The following is a 27,142-nucleotide window of genomic DNA, read 5'->3' on the forward strand; positions in this document are numbered from 1 at the left end:
TCAGGCACTTGGGAGGTGACCAGTCGAACTAAAAGAAGTCTGGGAACGAGCTCCATACTTCTCCCACACATGGAACGTCTATGTGGAAAACTGTACTGCTTTTTTATTAGGATAGACCTGAGTTTTGTTTATAATAGAGTTATGATTATCTTATGTTATATTTATTAATTATATGTCATATTATATAAAATTTCTACCATAATCTTTAAAAGGACACCAAATAGTTAATATCCTCCAATGAATACTTTTATTTTTAAAATTCTCTTTACCATTTAATTACAAATTCAGTTAAAATGACCTAGATAACATTTACTTCACTGTGCAAAAAGCTCATAAGCATGCAAAGGGGGATTCCCCCTGTGGCTGAACCTCATGCCACCAAAAGTACTGAGCAGCCTCCTCTAGCGAACCCCAACAGTAGAAACAGTAGTATTAAATGTGCTTACAGGAACTTTTTTATGTATATAATGCACTCTGCTGCGCTCCCACCTGACTAACCCTCCCTCACTACAAGTCCCCTCTCACAGCCTCTGAAAAAGATGTGTTCTGAAAAATCTGTGTTAATTCTGTTTGATTTCACCTTAATTCTACAGATGCACTAGAATGAAAAAATGAGAAAGTCCAAAATAAATGAATAAACAAGTAAGGGTTGAGTAGTAACTGATCAGTATCTGCTATGTTAAATAAGTGGAATTAAGCCTTGATATGTTCTCAATGAACTAGTATTCACAAAGCAGCAGCAGCAGGGCAGCTGGTGAAGCTGTTAAGGACCTGCGCTAGGACTTGGTATCAACACACTGAACTATTTACAAAAAAGAAAAACCCTTGGTATTCTAATTTTGGAGTCATTAACATTTTACACTTTAATAAATCCTATGGACGCTACAAACCAAGTAATAGAAATTAAGGACTCAGATTTATTAAGATTTAAAAATCTCTGGACCTACATAAAATTTACTCATGCTATCTTACAACTGAAATGTCAAACTCTAGAAACACAGTCACAGTTCACTGAGAAATTAAACTCTTGTCACAGCTTTTTATAACTATCCATATAGGAAACTCAGAAACTAGAAGAAAAAAGAGCACTCTCAAATGTTCAACGTTTAATAATAAATGTCAAACCCGAAAAGTTCTGTGATGGATACTGAAGATTTACGCATAAATCATATTTGCTCATCTTATTAAAGCAGGAAAGTTGCAGGGACACTTATGATTTTCTTTTTCTTACATAATTGAAAGAGATATAAGTCCCATTATTTTTCCAAGGAGGGTCCTTTAAGAAAGCATTATTGTAGTTCCCAGACTCATCAACTGCTACTGTCCCATGGAAAACTTGATCATTCTAACAAACTTGTATATGACGTGACTGTAAATACTGGCTCCAGCTTTTCATTAAATAGCATAAATGTGTTTTTCAATATTATAACGCCTATGTTTTTTATCCGAATAAACGGTTCTGTTTTCATTTGAAGCTTATCCTAAACTCCATCCACCCCCACTCCTATTGTGATAAGAGTAACACAGAGATTAACATTTTGAATGACAAAGGCTCTTTACGTACTGGTCTAAATCTCAAAAGTCTTCTAGTTTATCAGCACAAAGAGCCCTTACATTTCCACAAAGGGAAAAAGAATATCCAAAAATATAGGAAAATAAATGCAATGCTTAAGAAGTAAAGTTTTTCAGAGTTTCACACTGGAAACTCTGAAATGTTGAGTAGCCTTAACTACAATTCTAATGGTTATCATAATGAAGGGGAGAAGGAAGAGAAAGGGAAGAGAGAGAAAGGGGGATAAGGAAGAAAAGAAGAAGAGGGGAAAAAGAGGGAAGGGAAAGGAAAGGAAAGGAAAGGAAAGGAAAGGAAAGGAAAGGAAAGGAAAGGAAAGGAAAGGAAAGGAAAGGAAAGGAAAGGAAAGGAAAGGAAAGGAAAGGACCCTTAGAAAGCAGGAGCTCCTGTAGCATCAGCAACCATACACCTACCATGAGGATATTCTGCACCAGGTCTGCATTATTTTCCTTTTTACAATCTTCCTTTATATCTGTGCTTCTATATGTCTTATGTAAACGGGCAGTCTACTTATCTTTTAAATCAACATACAATATTTAAGATAAATCATTAATTTGGGCTGATCTCTTTTCCTAAGATCTATCTGGAGTACAAAACTAAATATAACTGGAAGTGGTGTTATAGGCCTGTAATTCCAGCACTCAGGAGAAGGAGGTAGAAGGATCAGTAGCTCAAGGTCATTCTTTTTTTTTTTTTTGGTCATTCTTGACTATCTTAAAATTTTAAGGAAGTCGTTATAAAACTGTGTGATGGAGGCGCATGCCTTTAATCCCAGCACTCGGGAGGCAGAGGCAGGCGGATCTCTGTGAGTTCGAGACCAGCCTGGTCTACAGAGCTAGTTCCAGGACAGGCTCCAAAGCCACAGAGAAACCCTGTCTTGAAAAAAAACAAAAACAAAAAAAAAACCTGTGTGACCAAATAAATCAGAAACAAAAACAAAGTCAAAATAAAATCAAATAATATAACATCCCATTTGACTGGTCAGACTACATGTTCAGTGTCAATGCTAAAGGCACAATTCACAGAGTAACTTTGTGATGGATGTGATAAAAAAAAAGTACATGAAAAATAAAACCTCTAAATTCTTTCTGATGCCTTTTGTCATGAAACATTCCCATTTAATGTGTTCTAGTGAGAAGAGATAATAGAAAGCCATACTCATTAGCCTATTATGAAGATTTGTACAGTAACCATGAAGGCACTATTGCAACATGGATCCCTAAATAATTTCCTGCTTGATTCAGATATAAACTCTGGTCAATCAGTGATTTTCCACAGACCAAGTTCACTGTCCTCTCTTATAAGATATGTAGCATGTCCAGAAATACTCTGCACCTGTCTGCTGAGTAGCTATCATCCTGAAACATCCAGTTACCCAGTTACCATGAAACAAATTCTTTCTTCATATTCTCAACAGATCCTAGCTTTCTAGGCTCTCTGTTATTTTGCTTTTGTTTAATCTTCTAATTTGACTATACATATCTTTCAATTATTTTGTGAGAATAAGTACACAAAAAACTAACTTCTGAAGATTAGAAATGTTTGAAAATGTTAGCGACCTAATTTTGTATTTTACTGAGAGTTTGGAACTGTGAGCGAAAACTCCTTAAAGAAGCTGTGTCTGTTCTGGTTTGCTTGTTTTTACTTTTATCTAATTTTAATTATTATTATTGTTGTTGTTCTTTAGATTTCTGCTTTCTAGTGAGAGAGAAAGAAGGGATATAGATTTTACAGATTTGGGTGGTAGGGGGTGGGAAGATCTAAGAGAAGTTGGGAGAAGAAAATATTGTATGAAAAAATCTATTTTCAACAAAAATTAATTAATTTAATTTTTAAAAACGAAGTTGATTAGAGTTTAGTACTGTGAGGAGTCTGGAATACTGCAAGCCAGAGGCTAGGTACCTTATCCTGGCCTGTGTCTAGCCCTTTGAATCACAGGTACCTTTTCAGGATCAGTAGTAGAAATCCAGGCTTGCAATGAAGTACTAGATGAATCAGAGAATCCCTTAAAATTTTGTGTTTGAAATTAACATTTTTTACATTTATTTATTTTTAAATAAACATTTTCTTTGATACATATGAAACAAAGTGAACACTATAATTGTCCTGTTTTATCATCTTGACAGAGCTCCTAAATCAAGACACAGGGAATCTAAACTCAATGAGTAGGGGACACAAAGCTGAAGGTCTTGGGAGAAGAGGACAGATTTTAAGGCTAGAGAAAAGAGTTAGGAGCCTGAATTGTGCAGAAGGTTGGCCTCGGGTTCCAGCAGAGAACCAATCAGAGCACTTCAGGAAACTAGCGAGGAAAGAAGAATGAGCCATCAGAAAGTCCAGAAAGAGTGCCTTCCTCCACCAGCCTGTGGGGACTCCTCAGATTCAGGAGCATTTGATGGAGTCCTAAGGAAAACCTTGCCTCAGTAATAGGGAGTCATTTACCTTGTTTAGAGCATTGCTCAAAAATCTACCTGTTCAAACTGCTTTCACAGAAGTCCATCTTAAAAGGAAGCTAAAGGTCTGTAAGAACACAAAATACCCGGTACCCCTCTGACAAAATGGCAAGCATGTGCCGTGTTACTCAAACATGACAATTTACAGAGGGAGGAAAGTATAAACGATAAGAAGAATAATTAAAAACAAACTCAGAACAAGCAATGATATGACAATAATTAGATAACTCCACACACTCAAATCAAAGTGAGTTAGGAAAGATATAAAAATCATTACCCAGGGAAAAAAAGATACATTAAAGTTCAGACTCTGATGAAAAATGACAAATTATACTGCAACTACTCAAAAGAAACTAAATAGAAATCTTAGAGGGGGCTCAAAAGAAGTCTGGTGAGAGGGTTCAGTGGGTAGAGACGGGTGCAGAAAAGATCTCCAGTAGTTACCCCACTGCACATGAGGACATGGAAATGGAGAGAGAGAGAGAGAGATTAATAAGTATTTACATAAATAAAATTTTAAAATTTAAGGCATCGTTAACAAATGAGGAAATTTTAAGTACCTAATATACATATGAGATCACTAGGAAAAAATATTTGAAGCACAATGTAAAATAATTCCAAAATTCCCCAAAAAATTATGAAGTAAGAAATAGACTCAAGGGCTGGAGAGATGGCTCAGAGGTTAAGAGCATTGCCTGCTCTTCCAAAGGTCCTGAGTTCAATTCCCAGCAACCACATGGTGGCTCACAACCATCTGGAATGAGGTCTGGTGCCCTCTTCTGGCCTGCGGCCATACACACAGACAGAATATTGTATACATAATAAATAAATAAATAAATAAATAAATAAATAAATAAATAAATAAATAAATAAATATTTTTTTTTTTAAAAAAAAGAAATAGACTCAAAGATACCTGGTAATCCAAAAGATGGCAAAAGAAAAAAAAAAAAACCACAAAGGACAGTAGGGCAAAAGAAAGACTCAAATCTAACTATTCAACAATAACATTAAATGTAAACAGCTAAAGACACTGTCTCAAAAACAAAACAACAAACCAAATTAAGTCACACTGGATAAAAGAGCAAGATGTAACTACATGATACCTACATGAAAATTGCCTAAATACAAAGTTCCAAATAGACAAAAGACAAAAAGATGGGAAAGTTATATGACTACAATAGTAACTAAAGATGCTAAATATTATGAATAGAATATATTTGACAAATAAGATATCAGGAAGCACAAAGATGATCATTTATAATAATAAATAAGCCAAATAATAAGAATATTGTTATTATTAAGTTATAAAAATTTATGTGCCTATTACAGGAGTTTTAAAAAACATGAAAACAATCTTCCAGAAGTGTAAGGAAGCATAAGCAAATGAATAGTTATGGTTTCGGGTTTCAATCATCTTATCTACTTAATAGACACAAGTAGGCAGAAAATGATCAACTGCACATTATTCCTGAGTTTCATGGAAAAACTTGACCTGACATTTTAAAATACTCTACCTAACACCAGACTAAACACTTCTTAACATACACACAGTATGTTCACCAAGGTAGACCATGTGAACACACGCACACACACAAACACACACACCACATATATATGGGTACACACTGGAAATGTAATATAAGAAATAGTTAGCTTGATCTAGTAATTCCAAAATAGATGAATATATTGAAACATCCATGCCACTAATATATATATATATTACTTTTTAATAAGTAAATACAGTAAAATGAAAAAATTCCAAAAGATTCCAATTATGGGAAAAACGTTATTTCACTATCAATGAGAACCCAGACAGACCTTTGGAAAATCTTGGTTTTTAAAGTAGAAATAATGAAATGGTGGTAATGATAAATCAAAGAATTGAAAGCAGAAAAACACAGAATTCAATTGAGCACTATTGATTCTTAGAGAAGATTCTAAACATTGTTTTCTACTAAACAAGCTGGATTTTGAAAACATATATAAGATGAATAATGGAAATTAAAAATGGAATTTTAAGAATTTCTAGAACCTTTTGCCTGATAAATCAGACAGAAAGTTCACTAAAGAAAATTATAAAACAAAAACAAAACAAGAACGCCGGGATATGCACAAAAAATTAAAATATATAGTTAAAAACCTTATAAAGAAAACTTCAGGCCTACAAGCTTTTATTTAATAAAGCTTTCACTCTTTCACAACCCAAATAAAGAGTAAATAATATCCATTTTACAATCCACCCTAAAAAGTCCAGAGAAAGGACCACTTTCACTCACTCTGTGAGGCCAGCACCCCATTATCAACTACAGAAAGTCATTACCAGAAGTGAAACTATACTCTAAAACACCATGGACACCATATGCCTTAAGCAAAATTTTACTAGTTGTAGTTAATAGTCTATAAGATGGATAAGTCATCAGGATGAAGAGTGACCCTTATGCCAAGTATTTTTCAAACAAAAAGCCAATATTCTTTATCTAAGGAATAAAATAAAAAAGAACAATCATAATTATTTCAACAGATGCAGAAAAAATCTGACTAAATTTAACACCTATTAATAGCAAAGTTAAAAATCTTAACAAATTAGGAATATAAAGTATCTCCTTGTCACAATATAGGGCATCTTGGAAGAAAATCTAAATAGTGAAAATATGTCTAAATTGTGGTCTCTATTCATTCAACAGAATGATACACAGCAAAAAATAACAAACTATAGTTCTAAAGCAGTAAAACTAATAAATTTGACAGTAGAGGTCAAACAGAATATATATATTATACAGTGAACTAAATTGTCAAGTAACTCTCAAAAAATACAAAGTATATCAAAAAGCTCATGAATAAAAATAGAAATGTGTGAAAGCAAAATAAATAAATAAATAAAGGAGAGGGGAGAGGTCACCAGAGAAGTTGTGATGGTGCTAACTGGGTCCCCTTTATTTGAAGCTTCAAAAGTATTTTACTGTCAGGATTGTTGCTTTCTCCAACTCTGGAGTAGTTGCACATCATGATGAGCTATCTTGCAGCTAAGTGCCAAGTCTAAATAGAGAATTCATCTATTCTATATACATCCTAATCTTCACCCTGGTCTTTAAACAGCTATAAAAGATACACTCCGGAACAACTGAGCATATTAATTTCACGGAAGTGTTTAGAATTAATTTCAAGAGGAGGAGAAAGTCAGCCTTTTCACTCTCCTATATCCTAATGAAAAACAAAGCTAAACAAAAATAAAATAAAACAAAACAAAATAAGTTATGGCATATTATTATTTATAAATAAAGAGTTTAATAGGCATTTCAACTTGTGAATAGCAATGTGGACGCCACTAGCAAACAGCAGAAGACTAACTACAGCATAAATCTGTGGTTTCAAACATTCCCAAGCAAAGTTAAAAATAGGTATAACTTTTAAACTTAAGATACACTCAGTAACTACTGTTGTCAAGTTAAGGTGGCCCTAATACATACAAATTAGGCCAAAGACCATATAATAAAATTATCTGAAATTTGCACAGTTATCAATTTCCAAATAAATCTGATTTATTTTTAACTGACATCTTAATTATCTGTATTTACATCTGGAATATAACAACTTTTCTCTCTTATAACAATCTGAGACAAACAAAATATTATGATTATACATTAGCAATGCCTTTTCAGTTTCTACAGCTGAAATGTCATGTCAATTACTTAGTAAGATTTAATTTTACCTTGTTTAATCTGTCCTTGCACAATATTACTGGAAGTTGGAGGGGAGCCCCTTGACTTAGAAAGGTCTGGGGTGCCTGGTCTAGGTGGCCTTTAAAAGAAGAAAAAAACATTGAACGTTTTCCTATCTCCAGAGCTGTTCAAAATATCACTCTAGATTGGAAAGAAACAGGCTCAGAACATTTCCAACTTGTATTTCAAAAAGAAGGTCATTTTCTAAGTTTGTACCTACTTATGTTGTCCATTTCAACTTCTGATAAAAAAAACTGCATGATTATGAAGTAGAAAATATAGTTTTTTGTAATAAAATTTTTACTTTCTGTTAGTCTTAACACATATTTTTGAACACTCAAATGAACTACAATTGATGAGTAAAAACCATTCTTTGTCTTCTCTTCTTTACTCTTACCATCCTGGGATTTCAGCCCACCCCATTACCATGAGCATCTCGGAATTCATGGAATAATACAATGATTTGAAAAGTATTTAGTAATATATATGGCAATAAAGCATAAAGAAATCTTGGAGTCTAAAGGTAAAGTGTCTCTTTTTTAACTTTGGCTCAAATACACCCTATATAAAAGTATTTGCAGGATTAAGGACACTGAATTTTGGTGGGGTAATTACAACAGAACATGGCAGAAAATAAATGCTATCTAAGTATTTCTTAGGTTTGAAAGAACGAATGTGGTTAACTTTAATAAAGCGTAGTAACAAGTTGTCTTTGTAATTTTGAGAAACAGCATTCAGGCTAAGTATTGTAAAAACATCAAAATAACATCTGTGTTTTAAGGCAGTCTGTTTTAAAAGTTGTTTTCTCCTCCCTATCACAAAGTCTGGACTGTATTCATTACCACACGCCAGAGTCAGTCACTGGACCCACCACTACTGCATACAGACCACAGCGAAAAGCTGTGAACAGATACACATTTGAACTGGACGTCAGCTCAGACTTCATGAGCTGTAAATTTAGGGTGATATTTATGGAGCTCTAAGACATGGCTCAGCAGGCGGTTAAGAGCATTGCTCCTGCAGAGGACTGGAGTCGTTCCCAGCACCCACACTGGGCAGCTCATAACCACCTGTAACTCCAGCTCCAGAGAGGTCACATCCTCTTCTATAAGCCACAGTGTCGAACATAATTTTAAAAAACGATGCCATTTGTGGTGGACTACACCTTTAATCAGGAGGCAGGTTAGGCCAGTCTCTGTGAGCTCAAGGCTGGTCTTGTCTATGCAGAGTTCCAGGCTACTCAGGGTTATCTCAGAAAAAGTAAACCACCCTAAATAAAAACCTTTAAAGATTTATTCAAGAGCTATCGTCTATGACCAACTCCTAAATTATAAAGCCATTTAAAATAGCTACCAAGTATGACTACATATATCAAATATTGTATAATTTTATGTATATATTTGTAGATTTTATGTATATAATTGTATACTAGGCATTTTAGAAATGTCTCTGTTTCACAGTTTAAATGGGAAGTCACTAAGGTGACACTAATGTGGAAATGTGTGCAGAGCCAAGACACAAATGTGCAATAAACAATAACAATAGAGTACGGCCATTTATCCCTTTTGAAAATGAAGAATAAAATTAAACTACATAGTCACACCTGGTCGGGCCCTTCTTCATGTGATCGCCAATAAAGGTTGCATTGGTCATACTCATTAAAGTATTTGCCAAAGAGATGATGGACAACAGATGCTGGGTGGTGACGGCTCGAGACACTGTGTAGGTTCCCTTTCCTACTCCCTCGGTTGTCGGCAGCTTCCTTCCTGTCTCTGCTTTCCCATGCGGTAGCTTCCCAGCAGCCTGATTATAACCAGGCAGCATCAACGACATATGACCTCCTCTCGACAAGAGACCAAAGGACACTGTGCAGTGTGGTTTGAGCATTCCGAGGCGATCAAGACAAACTTCATCCAGCACTTCATTCAAACCCCAGGCGTGAAGACAGGACATGAATAATTTTGCCGTGTCCATAGTTAGATTGTATTCTAGCAAGGTCAGCGGCTTGGACTTGCTGGCCCGGTATTCGGGATCACTCTCCTCCCTCCTCTGCCTCATTATCTCCTCGTCCTCGTCTTCCTCGTCAAGGAGATGCTCCTTTATGTTCTCTTTGATAGTTTCCTTCACTTGCTGGAAAAGAACTGCTGCTCGCTTTCCAGTTAGAAAGGAGCCCCCTTTGTCTGAACTGCCAGATGCTTTTTGCAAATTCTCTGGGGAAATAAGTGCAGTATTCGGCCTAGAGGCTTCTTCAGTCAGGAGTTGAATAATCAAAGCTTCCACATCAAAGAACAGCACATGGATGTCCGGGTCTGTTAGGTTTGTCTTTATTGCTTGAACCATCAGGGAGTTATGAGAATATTTAGGTAAATTCCCCTGTAACAAATATTTTTCAAAAATAGTTACAACTCAAAGTATTTAATCCCAACATTCATTAATGAACAACAAATAGCTGAATTAAAATGCTTATGAAGCTGTCTTTTTAGGGCTTCTAGATAATTAAAATATCTTCGTCAACCAGCAACATGTAAAAGATATGAGCTTATACCACGACTTTCCACTGATACAATTATTAAAATACCAATTAATTTAAAACCAAGTATACATTAATAGAAGCTTATTACTGACGTAGGAGTCAGAGACATTAGCAGACTATGAAAATGCACTGTGACTGCTCCGGTGAAGCTGTGTGTCCTTACGAAGCGCTGCACACTGGAACCCTTCCTTCGGCACTTACTCTTAGTCTTTCTCCCTCACCAAATTCCCTCCATAGGCACAATCAAGTCTTCTGGGTCTTACGTCATAACAGGAAGTTGATCCTGACCATGTTATTTCTATTTCTTTACTTACTGTCCATCTTAGCCAATACCATTGACAACGTAGAGCCTCGGCGACTCTTCAGGCCAGGCCCTTCACTCTTTTCTGTATCTGACATTGTCTTCTGGGGACAAGAGTATATACTACAGTTCCCTTATGTGATGCTTATATGTATGCATGTGTAAGTATAAAATCATGCATGTTATGCCAGAGTGTAAATAGCAATTATTTTTTTAACAAAAATCATAGAACATCTTGTTCAAATTTTGCATGTCTTAAATTACACATAATTAACACACGCTATTTTTTCAGAACAAGCAAATAAATCTAAATAATAAGATATAGACTCCATCAGTCCAAATTCAAGGCTCATTTATAAAACCCCCTTTCAGCTTTAACAAACAGGCTCTTGAACCATATCTGTGATTCCTAACAAACAAATCCTTTCCATTTTCCTTTTGTACGAATTTTCCATTATTCTCCTCTAAATCATCGTCTACATGGTCTACACGGCCCTAATTTTCAGTCACAATATAAATGCACATCAAATCAGTACAGCGAATGCCTTGAATATGTATATTCTACTTGTCAACTATATCTCATTCATGTTGAGGAGAGGACTCTGATCCTCCCAGGAAAAAGTGAGCCAAGAGTATAGTTAGTTCCCTAACATTTTACATCCCCCATGTATCATATATTTTGATATCTTAGAAACATTTATATGGTTAACGTTTAGTGACTTATAGCTTCCTAATTCTGAGGGGCAATTTCAAGACATGAAGACTATGCCTTACTCATTTTGTGCAACCAGAGAATCTAGCAAATGAACAAAGAACATTATAAAAACCTTACAAAATTTCTCAACAACTCTCCCTGTAATAAACCCCCTCACCTGGTCTCTCTTCTATCTCCATTTCCATCCTTCCTGACTATGCTGCTGGTTTCAGAGATTCTCAATAGCATTTTCTAATTTGAGAAGAAAATCCAGACTTCTTTGCAAAGCACAAAACATGCTCCAGAGTAAACTGTCGCTTGTGCCTTCATGTCATCTCTAGTCACCACCCTGTGACTTACATGAAGTCACGTGTCCTTTCCAGAAACAATTTCAAACGTTTGGTCCTTTGCACTTGTTCACCCTGGGACCACTTCTTCTCCATTTCCTGTATCATTTCCTGTATCATCATTCATAAAGCATCTCAAGTTGTTCCCATCCAAAAATTAACCAAAGGATTATTCAAGCAGATGCTGTCACTGCCTCCCTTATATAAACTTCTCTGAATTGAATAATGTTTAAAGGATGATATAACTTTTTCTATATTACAGTAAGCAACATAAAGAATATTCCTAATATGATAGTCATTGTATTTAAGAGTCAATACAAAATGAAAGGAATATGGTTGAGAAATTACCAATTCCATCTCAGGTGACCAGGGAGCTAACTTGAGCTAAAACCACTCATAGCCGAAAGAAAGAAGTGTAGACAGGGACAGTGAAAATGTAGACAGGGACGGTGAAAATGTAGACAGGGACGGTGAAACTGCAGACAGGGACGGTGAAACTGTAGACAGGGACAGTGAAAATGTAGACAGTGACAGTGAAAATGTAGACAGGGACGGTGAAAATGTAGACAGGGACGGTGAAAATGTAGACAGGGACGGTGAAAATGTAGACAGGGACAGTGAAAATGTAGACAGGGACGGTGGCAGTGAAAATGTAGACAGGGACGGTGAAAATGTAGACAGGGACGGTGAAAATGTAGACAGAGACAGTGAAAATGTAGACAGGGACGGTGAAAATGTAGACAGGGACGGTGGCAGTGAAAATGTAGACAGGGACGGTGAAAATGTAGACAGGGACGGTGAAAATGTAGACAGAGACAGTGAAAATGTAGACAGGGACGGTGAAAATGTAGACAGGGACAGTGAAAATGTAGACAGGGACGGTGAAAATGTAGACAGGGACGGTGAAAATGTAGACAGGGACAGTGAAAATGTAGACAGGGACGGTGAAACTGTAGACAGAGACAGTGAAAATGTAGACAGGGACGGTGAAAATGTAGACAGGGACGGTGAAAATGTAGACAGGGACAGTGAAAATGTAGACAGGGACGGTGAAAATGTAGACAGGGACAGTGAAAATGTAGACAGGGACGGTGGCAGTGAAAATCAGAGAGCAGGTGCTGAAGAACCATAGGTGATCAAGCTGAAGAACCAAGGCCACCGTTCACTAAGAGCTAACAAGACCACACACTGAGGCTTCAGAACTTTCTTTTGCAAAGCAGAGCGTCACTAAGGCAGACTCATCAGGTGGGTTGGGAAAATACAGATTCCTGGACCTGACCATCAGACCTGAATCAGCATGAGAAGGAATGTGTAAGAATCTGTCTACTTCATACAGCAATGAAGGGAGCCGCATGACCAGATGCAGTCCTGTTGGCCAAGGGAACAAGAGCTGGGTTATGAATATAAAGTGGGAGGTGGCAGAAACTACACAGATGATTGAGATAAAAGAGCAATAACCCGAAGGCTGTGAGAGATAGAACAGATGAAGAACGGGTGCTTGATTCTTTCATTTCTCCCAGCTCTGTGTCACGTTTTCCTTTGAAACACTGAACATGTAATATCACACACTACGCCTAGTGGACTTACCAGCACTAACTCAAGTGAATCATGTATGACCTTATACGTCTATTTATGCCTGATATAGTACTGATGTGAAAATTATAATTAATGATTGCAGCAGCACTATATTCTAAGCTGTTGCTGTAGCTCAGGAACTATTCTAGTTATTAGCACTGGCGATGTGACAAAAATAACAATTCTGGGAATGCAGCTCTGACGACAGGTATGAAGGAATGGGTAACATCGGGGAAAGGGGAAAGGTCTCCACATGCTCCTGAGGATGTTCTCTCCACAAAGTATCCGCAGCAGGGGGCTGGAGAGATGGCTCAGTGGTTAAGAGCACTGGCTGTTCTTCCAGAGTCCTGAGTTCAATTCCCAGCAATCATATAGTAGCTCACAACGATATGTGATAAGATCTAGTGCCCTCTTCTGGCCTGTGGGCAGAATACTGTATACATAATAAATAAAAAACTTTTTTTTTTAAAGTATCTGCTTCTTTCTTTTAGAAAGAAGAGGCTATTATCAGCCAAACAACATAAAATCAAACAAGTTTTGCTAAGAAATTACTGAACCCATGAGAAAGGCAAAAGGGAAAACAGAAGGTAGACAGACTTCAAACCGTCTCATCTAACGCCAGCCACACGTGTGCCCGTCAGCACCCCTGGCTCTCTGGGCGTCTCTATCTCCTTCTGAAGGTGTTCCAGCAGCCAGCCACATGCTCGCAACAGAAAGGTTATCTAATTAGTACCATGACTGTGTGTGACTATGTAAGATTCTTTTTATTACAACCTCTCAGCTACCAAATGTGCCCTGTGATTAAAAAAAAAAAGGTACCTAATAGCAATCTATACAAAAAGAATGCAAAAGATAAAGAAAACAGCATCACCAATGCAAACTATAACCGAGGAAAACACAGTAAGGTTGAAGGGAGAAGGAGAGGAGACGACTCATCATGATTTCAGTGGATGAGCAGTTTCTCACAACACAAGGTCTGACGACCAATTCTACTTACTTAGACAATCTGTCATAACAAAAGGTGGCTGCCCACCAAAGTTGTGAGGAGGTTATTTTTGCTAAAGGTAAAGAAATGACAGAGTTAATCACTCTCAGGTCTGGTTTTCTAGAATGCGATGCTAAGGTGAGCTGTAGGAAAGGAACAAAAACATCTAGCAAATTCCTATGCTTTCCTGGCTTAATGATAGAATACACAGGCCTCGGACAAGACTGCTTGATTCGGGTCCTCAGACAGTCACAATCTCAAAGGTGATTGGTGACGAAGTCCTGGACGGCCACTCTCACATTTATTAGAACCCTTGGAATGTGGGTACACAATTAGTTCACCTTACAGTTATCAAAAGCAGGATTAATTCAGCTCAACAAACATTTGTGGAGTGACCTACTGTGTTAACATGTGAAAACAAAATATTCATCCTTAAAGAAATAGTTGAAAATCTACCCAACAATGGCTAAAAAGGAAAATCACTGGGTCTCCACCTTGCTAGGAAATGCAGTTATAGGCATATCTACACTCAAATAACAGGCCAGTACACAGATTTGCTTTATGCTTAGTCTGAGTACCTGATTTATTGCACTTTTCATTTTAGAAAGTACATATTTAGCCATATGAGATTTCTTTTGTTTTGAGACAGGCTCTCTCTCTGTAGCCCTGGCTGTCCTGGGATTTACTGAGACCCACCTGCCTCTACATCCACAATACTGGGATTTTAACCACATCTGCCACCATGCCCAGCACCATTTAAAATCTTATGAAAAGGAAAAGTGACTTAAAATATAACACAAAAGAAAACACAGAGTGACAAAAAAATACTGGGCTGCTGGCACATACTGAATGTGGAGCTGTGGCAAGAGCATTAGATAAAATGGCATGGCAAGCAAAACCCAAAGAAAACAGAACTGTCATACTGCTTCAGGGCTCCTCCACGCATGCATGAATCCCCGCATACAAACACGTCAGATGTGGTGGACCCCACAAACAAAACCTAATAATCCAGAATGCTCAGAGAAATAATATTACCATGCACATGTAAAAGGCTTCAGCATTTTATATAAATGAATATATTCTAGATGAAATCGGGTCTGCTGGAACATCTGCTAACCTGGTCTCTGAATACCAAGATGCTTTAAGGGTCTTTAAGGGTTTAGGATTTTAAGAGCATTGCATTTTACCCACTGACTATAAGAATTTTTACTCTCTCACCACTCACTTCATTGATCCTGACTTGAAAGCTCACTTATTTTGAAATCATTGTTCAATAACCCAGTTTTCAATGCTATCTTTAAATAGTCTTGTGATTTATTATTCTTTCTGAATCCAATCTATAAAACCATTTGATATGGGTTTTACCTAAAAATAGAGTTGATTTGTACTATCAAGTATTATGTTAGTTGATCTTCATAATAAAATGCAAGGTGGAAATGTTGATTTGCACATGTCTGTGTGTGTGTATGTGCAACGTGCGAATGGTATTGGTTGTTGGGTATGTGTGTCTGCATGGCTGCATGCACATGCACGTGTAGACCCGAGGCTGATGTGAGCTGTTTGGTTTCCTGTACTTAGCGCTCACCAATTCAGCTCACCCTGTGCCACCTCTCCAGCACTGAGGTTATGTGCACTGCCATACCCGGCAGAGCATGGGCGCTAGACCCAGACCCAGGCAGGTCCAAATGCTTGGATAGCAGCCACTTTACCAACTGGGCTGTTCCCCTAGATGTTGGTCATGTATTTTTCAAATTAGAATTAGCTTTGAAATCAATGACTAAAGACCCTACGGATGGGTTAGAAAATGATACGCATAGACCCCTCTTTAAATATCAATACTAAATTCTAAGATAGATTACAAAAAATTTACCTAACAAATATTAATTTACTATTTTATAAAATGCATACTTTCATAGGTATCTTATTTATAATGAATGGTTTAAATAACTTATGCTTCCTACGTATAGTATAAAACTGATTTAATATCAAAAATCTTTTTGGCAGTAAAAAGAAACAAACATCCATTTTTCCTTTTGTTTTGTACATGAGATTTTATTGATGAAAGTGATTAAAAAGGATTTCTAAAGTTCTTATGCATAATAATAAATGTAAAAGGCACACTGAATAAAAACAGATATATTATTGTACTTTTAAAATAAAGCAGCTGAGGGAAATCCTCCTCACCTACTAGAAGTTAGTCACACCCTGGCTTCAATATTGACCATTTTAGATATTTAGAAAAAAAAAGGAAGGAGGAGAAAGAGAAAAGGGATTGGAGGAGGCACAAAACTAGCAGAAAAATTTGTCTGCCCAAAATGGCTATTTGGCGCCCTCTGCTGTTGTACTACTGTTTCTTCATGTTAGTTTAGGTTAACAAGAGTTCCTCAGAGAATTCAGTCACATTGGAATTAAACAATAGGGCCATGGCCATACCACAGGCCAATCTCTTCTGGAAATAGGCAAAACTATACTTATCTTAAAAAATCTGCTTTAGGATGGGATGAGAACCCTCTATCAGGTGTGGATGATAATATAGTAATACAGTTCCTGTCATTTTCTCTTTCCATGTGCTTCCATTAACAAGCACATAAGTAAGCACAAAGTAAAAAAAAACATTAAACATATGAAAGAGTAAAACACTTATATTTTACTGCAACTTATTTAACAAGACATAAATAATATGTAATTATAAATATTAAATGCAAACATCCATTATGCCTTACACAGAAAATATATTTTGAATGTATTTCTTCTCGAGATCATAGGCTATTATTACATGATTATTAAATATTAGAAACTGAAAAAGAGTCTTTACAATAGCAGCATGGGAAATCAACTTCCAAGTCCAGACAAAGAGCCAAGAAACCCAAACAGCAGGACCAGAAGTTCTCCGAAATAACACAGACTGTTATATGGGCAGCTGACTTCCCTACATCCAAACTGTCTTCCAAATAATGAAATGACTACCCACTTCAGGGGCTGAGAATGGCTAGGAGATAATACAAGTAGTAGTCCCCTCTCCGGGAGAAGGAAGATAACACGCCTCTGATTTTACATCAAGAGAGTGTGTCTAAGAGACACAACAAAAGAGTAAAACTAACTGCAGGGGTGTTGCGGAGGGGGAGGCTGTGGTAGGGAGAATGGCAGTGAGGCGGCCTGCAAACTCCGAACATCCCCTGCTGGAAACACACCTTTCTGTCAAAATTCTTGGTTTGTTTTTAAATGAAGGGTCCACAGTGAGATTCTGGGGGACGACTTGGTAAGAACTAAACTAAAATGAAAGGGAGAACACAAAACCCTGGATCAGCATGGTACATGATTCCTCATTTTAGAAACACAATTTAGCAGATTCTAACCTATTGGTTGAGCTGGAGAGCTGACTCAGCAGTTAACAGCACTGCCTGCTCTTCCAAAGGCCCTGAGTTCCATTCCCAACAACCACATCTGTAATGAGATCTGGTGTTCTCCAGAGGAAGCAACCTGGTTAGCCATCCTCATCAATTTAGACCTTGAAACCCAGTATGGACAAGTTCAACAGAACCGCCATATATGTTCTACCCACGCATGCTTCAGCATTGCCAGGGCAGAAATTTTATTTTTTCAATTTCAACCTATTAGTTGCTATTTTCTCTCATCACCGCCATGGTGGCCCACACCCACTGTTCCTAGTCACACTGACATCCCATTTGCTATGCTATCTCCCTGGGACTCTCTCCCAGTGGTACACACCTTACGTAGTCCGAGACTTACATTATGAACTGCACACTGGTTCCCAGGCCAGAACAGGAGCTGCTCAGTGGCAGCACCTGCTCCATGTGGGTATGGTTAAAGCACTCTCCAGCTGGTTCTAGCTCGGGACCTAGCTCATAGCATGTACTCAACATATGCTGAACAAATGCAGAAATCAATCAACAATCAAGTATTAAACCAGTGTGTAGTAAATACATATTGTGTTACTATTTAAAGCACATTGTAACATTTAACTTCATTATAACCCAATTATGCCCATTTTGAAGCTAAAGACAAAACTAAGCTAAAAGGTTCACCAGTCACTTTGGAGAACCGTAAATCCAAGGTGAAAGTGTAGGGGGAAATCGCTCTTTCTGCACCCACATGTAATTTCCCACGTGTCCTGAATCATACTAGTTCTGCAGAGACTCGAGAGAGGGAAGAGGTATAGTCAGGAAAGGAACCCTCAAATACTAGGCTACTCACACTGAGTCAAGGGAGAGCTGCGCAGATCACAGAGTCCTCTCTCCACATGCTTCTGTGCAGTCAATTCTAGCAGTGAATTTTGGAAATACTGGAAGGCACAGCTTTCCAACTGTGTTTGAGATGTCAGCTTTGTTTTGTTGTTTAAACTTGGAATGAGTATGTGGCTACAGCTCCCTACAAACATTCTGTACTCTAGTTAGACATGATACCGTAGCAAATGCAGAAACTGGCACAGCAAAGGACTCGCAGCACCCAGTGGGCAGAGTCTAGGCCCACTACTGCAGCAGGACAGAGCAAGGGCAATTTTCAGTCACTCACTCACTGGTACTGAGATTAACAACCGATGTAGAGAAAGAGAAATGGAAACAATCGTGCCCACTTGTTCACATGTCAGACAAAGGAATTAGGGCTAGGACAGAAACACAAGAAGCAGAGATCAGAGAGGAAGGAAGATCAGTGGACCCTGACGGCCTGACTTGGCGCTGCTGGCTGACAGTCCTGGACTCAGGCTCAGCTGAGGAGGAGTTAATACAAGGTGGTTCAATCCCAGGAAACATCAAGGGCTACATTTACAGAAATACACACAAACTGAGACCAGAAACCAATAATTTTTGGACCGTAAATACTAAACCCTGATTGATGCTGACAAAAGCCTTTCCTCTTGCCCTTGTCTTTCCCTTCCCAGCTCTTCCTCCTACCAGCCACTCACCTGAGACAAGATGCTCTGTCTGCAGCAAGCCTGAATGCTATTGAGTAAGAGTGTGCATGCATGTGTGCAGGAATAATGTGAGAAATAGGCAAAGATCTGCAAAATCCTGACTCCCTGTGATGACCAAATAATATATTTCCATCCACAGTTCATTTTAGGGTGTGCAACATAACCCATATATGGCACTATGAGTTCCACATTGGCAAAAAAAGATTAAAATTTCAAAAAGTCATTGTCACAAACCCTTTCTTTCATTCCAGGAAAATTCACCATACATGTAGATAAGTGATCTTCAACTTATTACCTGTGGCTATTGGTGGTTCAGGGACTCTCTTAAAGGTCAAAGAACAATTTCAAATAGGAAGGACCATAGGATATAATCACAAAATCATGTAGTAGCAAAGCAAATGACTAAGGTTAAAATTGCTTATTTTGCAAACAGTATCAGCTTTGTATTTCTTTACAGTCATGTTAGCATTTAGCCACAGGTTCAAGAGACTTGATATTTCAATTACAAGTTGTTCATGTGACGTGCCAAGCAATGGCACAAAGGTTTTATTATATATGAGCATACACCGAATCTGTAGGTGGGATGTTTAGTGTTTCACTACAACAAAAATGATGGACTTATGTCTGTCTTGCTCTTCAAATGCAATATCTAGTTTGTTCACAGGAATCCGAAGCTATTGTTTCACAGAACACTAGAAAAAGCATTTGAAAGTCCTATTCCTGAGCCATATTCTCCAGTCGTGTTTCTGCACAAAGCCTCTTGGATGGCATTGTTTCTTAATGTGAACCCTTCACCCTGAGAGAAACAGTAAGGTCTTAGAAAGCTCTTTTGCATCACCTAAAATTGAGAGCCACAGAGAGTCTCACAGGTCCCTGGCTGTCTCAACTCCAGTCGTCTTGCCTGCCCCACTGGTTCAGCTGGAGACTACAGGCCATGCTCACCAGGCAGCCGCCCCTCCCTGAGAAACCCTGAACATTCGTGCCCTAATTTCCTAGAATTCAAATCTCCACCACATCTGCTCTTCACGCTCAGAGCAGCGCTTCACAACCGCTGCACAGCAGGATGGCCGGGACCTCTGAAAACTCTCAGTGCACTGCTGCACCTGCGTACAAGCTGAATCAGGAAGTCTGTGGCAGGAACTGGGCGGCCTTTAGAGATTTGAGATCCCAAGTGATTTAACATGAAGCAGTCTCGTGACCGCCATCATAGGGGTGTTATGTCACTGGGTTCCACCACTCCTTCAAAGACACCAGTCTCAACCTCCCTCATCCAACTGCGATGCTATGCTAAACCACACCAATCATTCTTCTTTAATCTCTGAGTGGCAGGACTGCACTTGGCAACAGTTAAGGAAATGTACGCTCTGTTCCCCATGTGCCTTCACTCTAGCCCTTGACAACTGCACATTCAGTCCGGTTTCCTTGTTTTTAGCTTCCACTCTCTGCCCTGAACCTCCGTCACTCTCAGTTCCCTACTTGAGTGTCCTTGCTTCCCCTCATGGACTTCCCTTAAAAAGCAGAAGCTTTAGAATGGTTTGCCCTCATCCCCATGCACTAACCCCAGAACACACCCATTCAAACATCAGCCTCTCCTCAATCTTTTCAATTTCAGAAAATAAGGTTTCCTTCTTCCACAAAGCCGATGCTCTGCCCCTAAATTGAATTTCCTCATTTATCAATGGTCAATTTTCCCTTTCCCACCTTGAAGCTCCCTCTCTCTGGTGGCTCTTCACCTTCAGCCAAGGACATTCCCTACCGTCTCCAAAACTACACCTCCATCTAATGGCTCTCTTGCTCCTTCCATCTCCTCTCATACAATTCGCTTGCTACCTGTTTCCACTTTTCCTAGTCTCTCTTTAATCTTTACAGTCTACTTTCTCCTGGGAAGATGGTCTGAAGAAAGGATACTCTGTCTTGGCTAGCAAGCACATTAGGTCCTTGGAAGGTTTAACATTGATTGCACTTAACATAGTGATCTCTTCTGCCTTGCACCTCGAGTCCTACTTTGACTAGCACATTCTCCTGGTTTCCCTCATAGGTGTTCTATTTCTTCTACCCTAATTCTTCCCCATCCTGCTTCCTTTAGAGCTGTTCTTTCTAAGAGTCTGTATATGAATGATCTCCCTTACTTCCAAGGAACTAAGAACAAGACATATAGATCAAGGAGTCATCAATGTGTGGATCCTATTGCCCTATGACTCCCAACAAATATCCTAACATATGCAACACACGGGCACCTCAGGTTCACCATAAACCAAGCAAACAGCACTTTACTGTCCCTGTAAAACCTACTCGTACATTCAATATCACATTGATAGAGACACTTTCTACTCAATCAATCAGGGGACCTTTGAATAAACCTTCCTTATTACTCAACCCAATCAATCATCAGCTCCCACTGAACACAACTCAATTCAACTATTGAGTTTAAATTCTCCACTGTACTCCTTCTTATCAAATTTATTGACTGGCTTTCATGTAAAAATCCATGTGAGTAACAAAATCTAAAGTTTTTTTTTTAATTTTGAAAGACGCTAAAATAAAAGGTAAAAGATTGAGCATCCTCCCTTGGTCCAAGATGATCCACCTTTATTTCCCACTATTATTGGTCTTCAGTTGGATCTCTAACAACGTTGATGGAGCAGGGTCTCTCCACAACCCTCTATGCAGAGCATATTGCTGCCCTTTTCTCTCTAAATATATTCCACACATCCCTCCTCCAAACAGCCAATCCTGATCACTGCAGGCTAAGACAGACTTCTGCAAAATTTTCTGCATTTCTCACCATGCTATTGGCTACAGAGCTTTGCAATTTATCTGTTCACATTTCCTAAGAGGAAATCATGTCTTATTTATTTGGCTCTCCAGTGCCTAACTAATCAATAAATGGTTACTGAACTTGACTGAGTCAATTATTTTGTAGCAAAAATATAAAAGTCAAAAAGTTTCAAAATACATTACATATTCTAATAAAGAATAGAATTTTTCATAAATCCTAAAAGAACTTAATTCTTCAATTGCAAAAATATCAATAATTAGCTAAAAAAAACTTATATTCAACTCCTCAAAGTAAAATTAAAGATAAAGAATCACTTATGAGGTCATAGATTGACTCTACTGAGTGTTCCTTGGCAATCTATAATTAAATTAATATTGGATGATTAAAAAACCAGGCTGGTCTCGAACTCACAGAGATCCGCCTGCCTCTGCCTCCTGAGTGCTGGGATTAAAGGTGTACGCCACCATCGCCCGGCTCTTGTGTGACTTTTCTTTACGCTGCATCTGTTTAACTCTTTAAAACTGTGTTACTGTGCTTGTCTAAAACACCTGATGGTCCTAATAAAGAAATGAACGGCCAATAACAAGGCTAGGTGGGGCTAGCAGACAGAGAGTATAAATAGGAAATCTGGGAGGAGAGAGAACAAGGAACAAGAGAACAATGAGAGGAAGACACTAGGGGCCAGCCACTAAGCTATACAGCAAGCCACGGAGAAAGAAGTAAAGTAAGGCATACAGAAAAAGAGAAAGATAAAAGCCCAGAGGCAAAAGGTAGTTGGATTAACGTAAGAAAAGCTGGCAAGAAACAAGCCAAGTTACAGCCAAGCATTCATAACTAAGAATAAGCTTCCATGTATGATTTATTTGGGAGCTAGGTGGTAGGCCCCCCAAAAAGCCAAAGATATCACACAACAGAGAGGTCATGGGCCCTAGGGGAAAACCTACTACTATTATTCTGCTAAAAAAAAAAATATAGCGATAAAATGACTCCTAATGACATACTGCTATCTATACCCATAAATCAGTTCACTGCTAAGCCAACATCAGAAGCTTCTTCATTATATTATATCACAACTAACACAGAGACCTTCAAATGGACAATGTGAAAACAGTAAGAAACCTTGGAGATCTCAGTCCTAAAAGGAAAATTTTATCAAACCCCTTCCCTCAAGGCTTAGGGATCTATCTGGAATTAAAAAAAGAAAAAGCTTCTAGGAGCCAGAGGTAGTAGATGACTCCAAGGAAACAGCATCTTCTAGACACACACAGTGGATGCACATAGGAACTCACAGAGACTGTGACAGCACGCACAAACAGTTAAGAGAAATCCTTAATGGTACAGCCAACATACATTTTTCATGAAGTGATTATCCTGCAGCCTCAGCTTCCTCAGCCTTTTCCCTCTTCTATAACCGATTCCTGTGTAGGCAGGAATCTACAGCAGCTGTTTGCTGCTTTTACCACCAACTGCACTATAAAATATGCTAGTCAAAGAGGGGCGAGCAAGACTGTAAAGGCGCATAATGAACCAGACCACTCACGAAAGCCATTCGTAACTAGGACTATATACTGCATAGTTTTCTACAATTCTCCTGCTATATAATTATTTTCCTGTTTTGTATTTCTAGAAGTTATCATCAAGAAAAAGAATGTGTCTTTAACTTCTTAAATTTATCAACAAGGAAAACAAAAACAAAACAGAGACACATGCTTTCTTTAGTACCTTGTTTACACATACACACAGAATTAAGATCATGTCAAATCGTCTGAAACAATGACTTCGTAGGTAAAATATATGATTCTTTGAAACGAACGAAAAGCACAACAAACCCATCTAAGCTGTGATTTCTCCTCAAACTTTAGAGCCTGAACCTGAAAGCATGGAGCAAAGCCACAGAAGGGTTCCCCAAGTCTAACTAATGAAATATAAAATACAACAAAGCCGATAAAACATTAATGTCTGGGGAAACAAAAAAAAAGCTTGATCAAAGGGTGATATCAGTGCCAATTACTGGAGGATGTGTTTATGGAACAGTCTGCAGTATTTCATATACTGCCAGAATTCGCTGATTAATGGCTAATTATCAGTTTACGGGTGAGCCTTTCAACCCCTTCAGCATTTGTACACAAGTTTAACCATTAAAAAAAAATGGAAACGAAAACGACACAATGAACAAAGGGCTGAGCTTTGTAAAACAAAGGACGGGGACCAGATTAATGGCTTGGGACTGCTGGTGCAACCTTCTGCCGAATGGAGATTTAGCTAGTGTCTTGATGGTAAATGTCAGTTAGAAAAATCAGACTTAGTTCATTAAATATAGTTTTAAGATATTTGAACGGCAAAAAAAATAATTTACTTTGTTAAAATGTTTAGTATGGCAAACATTCCAAAGTTATGCTGGATACATCCAACTAAAAAAACCACAAGATTATTTTGCATCAGTGTTGCCTCTCAAAATTCAGAGACACAAAACCTAAATGACCTAAATGACCTCCCATGGAACCCACACACTGAAGCAACACACAAAGCTCACCTTATCAGAGGCCTCAGAAGCCAAGAGGTTAGTTGCAAGGGTTTGCAGCTTATGGTGGGCCATATTTTTAAGGGCAGCAAGACTACGTCTTGTCATGGCTTGTTTCAGGTTGACTGCGGGATGACTAAGAGAGTCTACTGCAGCAGGAACGGCCTCATCGCAAGCGTTCAGTATCTCCACGGCCGTTATCCCCATCGCACAGCGGTCCAGCGCACCTGGAAGGCAGCAGGGCCACACTTAGGTCACATTCCTATGAACTTGTGTTTGTCTGGGTACAGAAAGGGAAGGGCATAGTAGTTTCTGTAGGAATGTCTCATCAGTACTCACTCACAAACATTCCCTTGTGCTTCCTTTGTATACTCAGTCTCCATGTAGAGTCCACAATTATTCCTCTCCCTTAAGGCTTCGTACACCTTCCCAGCAAAAGCAATTCAAAGCCACGCTTTTCCCCTTGTTTCCCTGGATGGTGTTCTTGACTAGTCTGTCACTTCCACATCACTTACAAACACCAATGAGCTCACCTTTCTTGTAGTTGTCTATCGACATTAAACAACAACAAAACTATAAAATGGGTCCATTTTCTCCTTCAATCATTTCTGAAGCCTTTGTTTCTCTAAGGAGCATCCAATAACAGGAAGGAAAGGAAGTATTCTGTCTTCTCCATTTAGTCTTGCAAAAATTTCTTCTTCATTGCTGCTTATCAAGCCCAGGCCTCATACATGCTAGGCAGGAAGTGTCCTACAACTGTGCTACACCCCCTTTGAGAGTCTTAGTTTCACGAATTAAATGTTTCCTGTGTGTATGAAATAAGTACTATTTATACACAGAGCAACTTCAAGTACCTCCTCTTGCCTTCCCTTCCGTTTATCTCCATCTGCATACTTCTTAGGTTAGAACACAGACCTCCTCCTGCATAACCTGAGCTTCATTACCACCTTTCAGAATCCCAGATTATTTTAATTTCTTTTCTGTTTTAGTGTCTCCATAATTCTAATTACCAGCTCACCAACTGTATATTAAATGTTTTAAAGATAAAATTATTCTTATGGCTGTTTTGGCTGCATGCATGTGTGTGCACTGCACAAATGCTTGATGCCTGCAAAGCCTAGAAGAGGGAGTCAGAGCCTCTGAAAGTCGAGTTGCAGACAGTTGTGAGCTGCCATGCAGATACTGGGAACTGAACTTGAGTCTTCTGCAGTAGCAGTAAGTGCTCTTAACTGTGAAGACAGCTCTCTTACGTAAACTTTCACTTGCCTCTTCAAGCCCAGAACTATAAACTACACAAGAGCTAGTCAGTTGGGGGTGTTTTGTCACTCTAATATGCCTATGTGTAGCATTAACTACTAGTTGGCTAATTGCATATTTATTTGACAGCTTCAGATAGAGTTCTTGCAAATCCATGGTGGGGAAAAGGAAATAGATAGAAACACGGAAGCCAGATTTATTTTGTATTTCAACACTTTGTTTTTCCTCTTCTTGCTGTTCAAGCTGTAGCTAGTGATATAAAGGCCCCTGTAGAGTCAGGAAGGTACATCCTGAAGGTACTGACATTATTTATTTATTAAACTTATTTATTTATCATATCAATAAAAAATGAAGCTCTATAAATCAGATTCAGGCAGGATTTGATGTATGAAATGTATTTAAACTCTGAAAGCTACTTGAGCCATCAACATAGTGTCTGGGGAACCGGGGGCTCAAATGTGAACCTGCTCACACTGAGTGCTTTTCTGCTTGTTTAAAAATCACCTCTGCTGGTTGAGTTTAGGTTAGATACCCTCAAATATCTCTCTTACTCATTCATGTGTCATATTTCAGTTGCTGTTTTTCCTTTGCAAATGCAAAGGGATTGCTTGACGTTTTTTATCATTGAGGGATACTGGCTTTGGTTTTATAATCTATAGCCTTAATTATGTTAGAATATGTTCTCTCAAGCCCTACAAACTAGGCTTTTTTATTAAGAAGACATGCTGGCTTTTAACAAGGGATTTTCCTGCATCTTTTGACATGATCATGTAGTTTTTGTCTCTAAGCCAATGTATGTGGTTTATTACATTTACTGAACCATCCTTGCATCTCTGGGAAAAAGTCAACTTGGTGATGGTGAAAATCCTTTTGAGGTATGCCATTAACTGGTTTGTTATTGAGTTTTTTTTAATTATGTTAATTGGACAGGTTGGCCTATGGTTTCCTTTTTTTCCGTGTATTACCTGGTTTGGGTACTACAGTTAGGCACACTGGCTTCATAAATAGATTTTAAAAGTATTCCTTCTGCATCTATTTTTTTTTATTAATGTAAGCAGGATTAGCTATAGATCTTAGAAAGCCTGGTAAGATTCTGCTGTAAATCCATCTGGGCTGGCTGATTTTAATCAGAAGGCTTTTCTCTTCATTTATTGTGGCTCTGTTAGATTGTTGATTTCTTCTTGGTTTAAGTCTGGTGGTTTGGATGAACCTAGAAATTAATTCATTTCATTTATATTTTCCAATTTAATGGAGCACAAATTTTTAAATTATCCCTTTATGACAGTCTGAGTTTGTTTGGTATCTGAACAATCTGATAATCTATTTATCATATATTGGTTCTTTGTATTGTTTTGTTTGTTTCAATAATTTCTGCTCTGGTTTTTATTATTTCTTTTATGGTCTAGATTTTAGTATCATCAAGACAGTCATCTGGGTTCCTTCTAGCTTTTTAATGTAGGCACTTACAACTATAGTT

The 27,142-nt window shown here is 38.2% G+C and overlaps 1 protein-coding gene across 3 annotated transcripts in view; it reads right to left on the reverse strand.

Moving 5' to 3' along the window:
• The window catches only part of Wdr7 (WD repeat domain 7), a 277,322-nt gene that overhangs the window by 200,008 nt on the left and 50,172 nt on the right, over window positions 1-27,142 (reverse strand). For all 3 annotated transcript variants that reach the window (XM_075968486.1, XM_075968485.1, XM_075968488.1), the window contains exons 14-16: window positions 24,421-24,635; window positions 9,344-10,113; window positions 7,731-7,819 (exon numbers count right to left, since the gene is read on the reverse strand). In XM_075968486.1, coding sequence (XP_075824601.1) covers window positions 7,731-7,819; window positions 9,344-10,113; window positions 24,421-24,635 — 1,074 coding nt within the window. The remainder of the gene's footprint in view (window positions 1-7,730; window positions 7,820-9,343; window positions 10,114-24,420; window positions 24,636-27,142) is intronic.

This window comes from Microtus pennsylvanicus, chromosome 4 (assembly GCF_037038515.1).
Source record: "Microtus pennsylvanicus isolate mMicPen1 chromosome 4, mMicPen1.hap1, whole genome shotgun sequence".
In the NCBI taxonomy this organism is placed as follows: domain Eukaryota; kingdom Metazoa; phylum Chordata; class Mammalia; order Rodentia; family Cricetidae; genus Microtus; species Microtus pennsylvanicus.